The sequence below is a fragment of the Clupea harengus genome, chromosome 9 (genome assembly GCF_900700415.2).
Source record: "Clupea harengus chromosome 9, Ch_v2.0.2, whole genome shotgun sequence".
Taxonomy (NCBI): domain Eukaryota; kingdom Metazoa; phylum Chordata; class Actinopteri; order Clupeiformes; family Clupeidae; genus Clupea; species Clupea harengus.
The window spans coordinates 97,547-105,003 of record NC_045160.1 but is presented as its reverse complement, the minus strand read 5'-3'; the positions used below and the strand labels follow the sequence as shown (position 1 = coordinate 105,003).

General features: G+C 43.7%; 2 protein-coding genes across 2 annotated transcripts; one reads left to right on the top strand and one right to left on the bottom strand.

Annotated features, from left to right (window-relative positions):
- The first annotated feature begins 164 nt into the window (after positions 1 to 164).
- LOC116221729 (olfactory receptor 52E4-like) lies at positions 165 to 1,097 on the top strand. The gene has a single exon (XM_031572826.1). The coding sequence runs from the start codon at positions 165 to 167 to the stop codon at positions 1,095 to 1,097; it is 933 nt and encodes a 310-aa protein (XP_031428686.1).
- Positions 1,098 to 2,732: 1,635 nt separating this feature from the next.
- LOC116221908 (uncharacterized protein KIAA0754-like) lies at positions 2,733 to 5,545 on the bottom strand. The gene is made up of 3 exons (XM_031574093.1): positions 5,406 to 5,545; positions 3,365 to 3,453; positions 2,733 to 3,226 (listed from the first exon to the last, which is right to left on the bottom strand). The coding sequence occupies exons 1-3, from the start codon at positions 5,543 to 5,545 to the stop codon at positions 2,733 to 2,735; spliced, it is 723 nt and encodes a 240-aa protein (XP_031429953.1).
- Positions 5,546 to 7,457: the final 1,912 nt, after the last annotated feature.

Genomic DNA, 7,457 nt, shown 5'->3' with positions numbered 1-7,457 from the left:
AAGGTAGGCTATATGTATAGTTTTCTATTCTTAATCCTAGCCAAATCACAAGATATGGACTAAACAAACCCATAGACACACACACACTTTTTGACAAGCTATATGAAAAGAAAGAAATACGGTTTGGTTTTTATTCTGTTTCCACAGGTGGGCAGGGAACAAGGATGGAAAACATTTCATCTGTCAGTGACATTCTTGTACTGGAAGAATTAGACTTTTCTGAGTCATCCACATATCCAGTGTTTTTCACATTGCTCTTTGTCTATATCGCACTGCTAATAAGCAATATTGGTGTTGTTTTTATCATCATTGCAGAAAGAAGCTTACACCAACCCATGTACTTGCTATTCTGCAACTTGTCTGTCAATGATATCTTTGGTAACACAATCTTACTCCCCCATCTATTGTATGACATGGTTTCTAAAAACAGGTTTATGTCTTATAATGCGTGTGTTACACAGGCCTTTTTCACCCACACATATGGCTCTGCATCACACACCATACTGATCATAATGGCCATTGATAGGTACGTGGCTATATGCAATCCACTGAGATACAGTGCAATAATGACAGCTAAGACAGTTGTGACCTTGTCTGTGTCTGCCTGGGCTGTTTCAGTTGTCCTAGTAGGTGTGTTAGTGAGCCTCAGTGTCAGGTTGTCTCGTTGTACATCAGTTGTTCCAAATTTTTATTGTGATAATGCTTCCTTGTTCAAGTTATCTTGTGATGATGTGTCTATTAATAATATATATGGGCTGTTTTACACTGTGGTGCTGCTTTCCTCATCAATGGGTATTGTTGCTGTCACATACATTAGAATTGCTATCATATGCAGGACTAAAAAAAATGCAGAACTCAACAGCAAAGCCATTCAAACTTGTGCCAGTCATTTAGTCTTGTATCTGATAATGCTACTGACTGGATACATTGTCATCATCATGCATCGGTTCCCAGAACACAGATTTTTAAGAAAACTTGTTGCTGTTCTTTTTCATGTTGTACCTGCCCATTTAAATCCTATAATTTACGGCCTACAGACTAAACATTTAAGGCTGAGAATTTTGCAAGTATTTGGTAAAAAAATTACACACAGTTAGAGGAATCTCAGAAGATTTCTGAATCAACTTTAATCGTATGGAAACTTGAAAACTTCACATAGATTATGTAAAATCTATACATACCTGGAAAAATTCTTCTATTTCATAAAAGACACATTAAGAATATTGTCCTAAATTAGATTATCTCTTATGTTCTCTGTAAAGGCAACCGCAGATTACTCAGCTTGAAATTCCCAAATCATACAACACAGTAAGAGAACGTTTTGAAAAACCCATGCAGTAAAACCTCCAAGTAATATTCTTCATTAAAGAATACACTGCAGTAAAAAATATTACCATTTGATAGTGCTGACTCAATTAACATGTCAAATTTCATTCACTGAGCAGATGTAAATATTAACCTCTTAGTAAACAAGATTCACTGTCACTTGATTTTTTGTTGTTGTTATTTATTGAGAAATCACCAACGTGATTTCATTTCTAAGCGTTCACTGAAATTTTAAGAGAAATAAACTAAAAAAACAAAGACTATGTCATCTTACATGGAAAATATAACTGACAGAGCAGACACACATTTGAGGATTATGTACATGGAAACAATTGAAATGTCCTTTACAGTTACCATACATGATTGTCATTTGATTTAATTTACATGATTAAAGCTGTTTGACACAAGAAATACAGGTAACCCCTCCTTTTACAGTCCCCCAATGACTAAGTATTTACCTGGTAAATATATGGTACATTTTAGAAGAATATTGGTTAATTACCCCAGGTAATAAGTTGGCAAATATAGAGACACTACAGCTGAAATAAACACTCTAAAAATGCTGCCTAGTTTTTTCATTTCAAACGCTGGGTTGAGGCTGTTTGGTCATTTTGTTGGGTTGTTTTAACTGTTGTTGGGTAGTTTGTCCTAGCCGCTAGGTTGTTTATGACATAAAACAGTTTGTCTTCAAGTGGTCCTTTTTTCTCTTTGTTGAAGACCGAAAATTGCGCTCAGTGACAACGGTTCAGAACCCGCAGTGAGAAGTTCCAACTCATGTAATTTTTTAAGTGGCCTGCTTCTGAGTGACTTTTTTTTAGTTATACACAGGAAAATATGGGAATTCCCAATTCCCACAATCCTCTCACTGTTACCTGAAAGTACTCACCCAACAGCCTAGCCTAAGTATTATAACACAACAGGGTGCACTACACCTCTCATACCGGTGCTTACTGCAATACTTAACAGCAACAACAATAACAAAGAGGCCTTCATGAGCATTTCACTGGGGGTTGTCAAGCGGGCAACTTCCTTTGTCAGTGTTTCATTGAATTATGCCCACGACACCTCCATAAAATTCAACAATTGTGTCTGGCCTCCCAGACCCACCCCCTCAATACTCAAGATGGAATAAGGCATATGTGAATACCAGGGAAAAGGACAACAACAGATACATCTCAGGACACACAACAAAAAGATTTCATACGCACTGCATAATTATCTAACCATCAATCTCATTATACTATGGCATGCCACAGGCTCTCCAGGGTAAGAGGTGTCAGGCTCTGGAGCCAAGGATTGACCTCGGGTCGTTGGATCGGAAGACCAACAATTAACCTAGTGAGCTACTGAGGACTCAATTGCAGGATGTTGTTTCAACTTAGTTTCTTTTTATTAACAAGCGGTATTTAGCACCTCTCCTTGGCCAGGCTCTGGAAGACGTCACCAGGGGATGAGGTCGGGGTTGCAGCACCAGCGGTGGCTGGGGTTGCCGGGTCAGCGACGCCTGGGGTTGTAGGGCCAGTGGCTGGGGTAGTCGCGGCACCTGGACTGCCTGGTTCACTAGGGCTGGGGGCATCCGCGCTGCCTGGTTCACTTGGGCTGGCGGCATCCAGGCTGTCGGCCTTCAGGCTGCCTGGCTCACTCGGGCTGGCGGCATCTGGGGCATCGGCATCCGGGCTGCCTGGTTCACTTGGGCTGGCGGCATCTGGGGCTTCGGCATCCGGGCTGCCTGGTGCGACGGGGCTGGTAGCATCCAGGCAGGCGGCATCTGGAACTGCGGCACCCGGGCTGCCTGGTGCACTGGGACTGGTGGTTTCGAGAACTGCGGCCTTCGAACAGCCGTCATCGGCAAAGCAGGGGTAGAGGCAGCCGTCCTCCACGGAGCAGGAGCAATGGCGGCCTGAGAAGCTCGAGAAGTCAGTTTCTCGGGAGTCTGGTGCTTCTGCTGCAGCCTCTGATCACAGTGGACCAGGGTCTCCTGGCTCCGGACGATCCTCTGACTGGCCATGGAGGCTTCAGAGCTGTCCAGGTCAAAGACCTGCAGCATCAATGCCCGAAAAGCCCAGAAACTGGAGCATTCGGGACCCTGCTTTGCCCAGATAGCGGTTGCCCATGACAGGGCCTAGCCTGAGAGCAAGATAATCATCAGGGGCGGTTTTTCCTACAGGCGGTATAGGAGGTCGCCTAGGGCGCCACTCAGAGGGGGGCGCAAAAAACTGCGCCCAGCAAAAAAAAAAAAAAACAAGAATTGTGTTCTGCTGGACAGAGTTTTTTTTGCGCCCCCTTCTATATCTCCAACCAATATTTTGACATAAAAAAAAAATCTAACATTAGGGGATAATTAGCCAAAAATCGAAAACGGAAGGGGTACGTACGTCCTTGGTGTTGTCAGAACATGTTAGCACAGTGAGGCGTTTGGTTAGAGTGTGTGTGTGTTTAAGAGACTTTGAAGAACGAAATAATGAATCCATCTGGGGTGCAATTTAAGAAGAAAAGAAAGGAAGAAGAAGAGAAACGTGCCAAGGAGAAAGGTAAATCCTTAAATCCTGTTCTAGCCTAGAATGAATTCCAGATAAGAAAACTTTCACGAATGCGTAAATTGCCCCGGGCACTTTAGTGGAGTTAAGAAGAAAAGATGTACCTTATCTGAAAGTTTTCCTACTCCCTGTCACATAGTTCTTTAAGGATTTTACAGAGGCGGGTATATCAAAAATGATATGTCCATTTATTCTACATTATACAAAAAATACATGATTAAAATAGGGGCGCACATATAAAGCCAATAGCCAGTGCAACAACACTACACATATCTTACTCGTTGCATAGCACACCCATTAACCTGTTTGTATCCAAAGTATTTTTTTGACAATTCAGCCTATTTCGGCACTGTTTCATTTAAAACTTGAATATCTATTGTTCTACTCATTGCATAATAACCATTCATGGCTTAAATTGAAGAAGACACTTGGGCCACCAACTGCAATTAGTTCAAGTGTTTTATTATGTAATTTTAGTTTACATTTCAGAGCATCAAAAGTAAGGATTTGTCAGAAAAAAAAAAACGCTTGGTGTTTTCTTTTTTGTTTCAGTATAGAACTGGGTTTTGAATATCAGAGGAAAACAAAGCCTATATATCCTGATTCAACAACATCTTGACAGTGTGTGTACAAAATTTCAATCAGATAGACAAAAGTTTACAAGTGTTACACATCAGTTTCCATATGGTGTCTTTAGACGTCTCCAAGTGTCTCCTAACCTCTCCAAATCACCAAATACAAAAGTCACTGTATATCAAGAATTCTAACTTTTTCTTGTCATCTGTACTACAGCAAACCATTTAAAAATTAATTTCAGTGTAATATATTCTATTGTATTGTATTTTTTTGTGAGAATATACATGATTGTCTATACCTATCCAAAATGTACCCAAAAACCTATCCAAATTCATTTAGAAGTACATTATCACATTATCATGAATGTTTTTGTGGTTTTGTACTTATCTGAGGTGTAGCCTGCCCTGATGTTCCAGTGGTCTCAGTCTTTCATAAAATAAAATCAAAATGAAAAAAAAAAATCCATACCAGAGCCCCGTTAGCCAGAACAATTACAAATGCCTGACATGTAATGTGCTGTTACCACCTCCTACAACGTGGATGAGGGGATGGATTTTAGGAGGCAAAGGAAAATTAACTATTTACAAATGAGTACACAAAAAAAGAATTATTTACAAATATGTATATATAAAAAATCAAAAAATTAAAAAAAAAAAATCTAAAAAAAAAAATCAGCCACGCTGGCTGCTCTTGGCATCATGCCACACTGTGTAGCAACACCGCCCTGGGATTATGCACAGGGGCACTTTACAAGCCCTGCATAGCCACATAGTGAGGGCCTGGCAGAGTTTGCACCTCCTCCTCCCCTTGGTGGCTTTCAGGCTCGGATCATCGGAGAGTTCACAGACTATTACTGGGAGACATTCCAGTGGCCGCATCTCTGGCGGCATAGAAGCCGTGGCTCGCCCAACAGCTGCTGCCTCAGAAGTTGTGGCTCCCCCAACAGCTGACTTCTGCCTTCCACACCCGGAAGTGGATGACAGCTGGTCACACAGAAGCACCCTGAACATCTTCTGGGTGAGGGGCCTCTGATTCTTTGCCTCTGCCATCTCCTTGTGGATTATGAAGCTGTTCACCACCGCAATATCTACAAAGTGTAGAAACATCTTCATATACCACCGCCTTGTCCTCCGGGTCACGGTGAAGTACTTTATGAGGGCATCAGAGAGGTCCACCCCCCCATGTACTTATTGTACCACTTGATAGGGTCAGGCACAGGAAACACCCTCTTGGACCAGCCTGTATGAGGGTGGCGGACACGGCGTTGCACAGACTCCCCACTGTATGCCTTGTGAATTGTGGAAAGCATGGCAACGTCACACGTGTCCTTCCACTTCACATACAGCAAGGAGCCTTCGCGGATCCAGCGCATTCCCCCTTGCTCTGTTTTTTTGTCCATCGCATTTGCTTGTGTTTTGGGAAACCCCAGCCGGTTCTCCCGGATGGTCCCACAGGCCCCAAAGCGCAGCTGGTGAAGGTGGCGGAAAAGCTTGGCGCTGGTGTAATAATTGTCAACAAACACGTTGTACCCCGTGCCAAGATAGGGCAACTTTAGCAAGTCAACAACTGCATCAAAACTCAGTCCATTGCCACTTGGATGCTTGCCCTTCCCCTGGTATAGGGAGAAGTCACAGGTGTACCCACTCTTGCTATCGGCCATCACAAACAGCTTGTAGCCCCACTTTGTGGGCTTGTCCTTCATATATTGCTTCATCCCAATCCTTGCTTTTGTGGGCACCATGCGCTCATCAACAGACAGGTTCTTCCGTGGGTGGTAGTGTGCCCTGCAGGCCGTGAGGATGTCATCATGGAGAGGCTTCAATCGGAAAAGGCCATCATGCCCAGGCTTACCAAGGAGCCGCTCATTCACTACATCAGTAGCTGGGTCACTCATGTGAAAATTTGCACCGATGGCCTGAAACCTGTAGCCTCTCATGACTTCTCCAGGAAAGGGAAACCTGAAAAGACGATCCTTCCTCCACATGTCCCTTGCAGCGGTCACCCTGGTCAGGCCGAGATACTGCACAATGCTCAAGAATCGTCTCATCTCATCTGGGTTCACGTCTTTCCACGGCGTCTTTGCACCATGCGCACGCTTCCTGGCAGCGTATTTGTTGGTGTTGGAGCACAGAGTCTGAATGACACGGGGTGTGAAAAACAGCTTGAAAATGTCCAGGGGGCTGTATGACTTCTGGAAATCCAGCTGCGGTCCAGGTGTCCTCTTAGGGCAGAATGGAAACTGTGGGGGGCACACATCCTCCTCAGCACCATCATGCCATCTGTCCACCAGTGGGGCAGGGGTGCTCCTATTTGATGTGGGTGCTCTCTTCTTGATGGCTGTCTTCACACGCCTTGGCACTGGAGGAGGGCATGAGGGCCCGGGCAGGTCTGAAGCGACATCCTCTGCAGGCAGCGATGGTGTGGGTGTTGTCTTCTTTGTGGCTGTCTTCACACGCCTTGCTGTTCTTTTCTGCCTTGGCACTGGAGGAGGGCATGAGTCTGAAGGGACATCTTCTGCAGGGACATCTCTGGGAAAAAGAAATCAATTGCAAAGTGTTACAAAAACAACCCAGCAATCCAGCAAAAAACATAAACATATAGATTACTGAATTTGCATGACTAAACAACTACAGACAGAGACAAGGGCCTGCATCATGAATGAATATATTCTAATGTTGAAGGTAATGGGGGTACTCTAACGTGGGGAGGCTGAGACCACAGAGACAAAGGGCCTGCAACAGGTGCTAATATTGCAGGTGATGGGGCTTCTCTAAAATGGGGGGGCTGAGACCACAGAGACAAAGGGCCTCTAACAGGTGCTAATATTGCAGGTGATGGGGCTTCTCTAAAATGGGGGGGCTGAGACCACAGAGACAAAGGGCCTCTAACAGGTGCTAATATTGCAGTTGTGGTGCTAGTAATACAAAGATAGTGTATATTTAGGTGTAAGAACATATCATATATTTCTACATTCACACAAGAATTACTGATCATTACAATCAAATTAGAACAATTAAA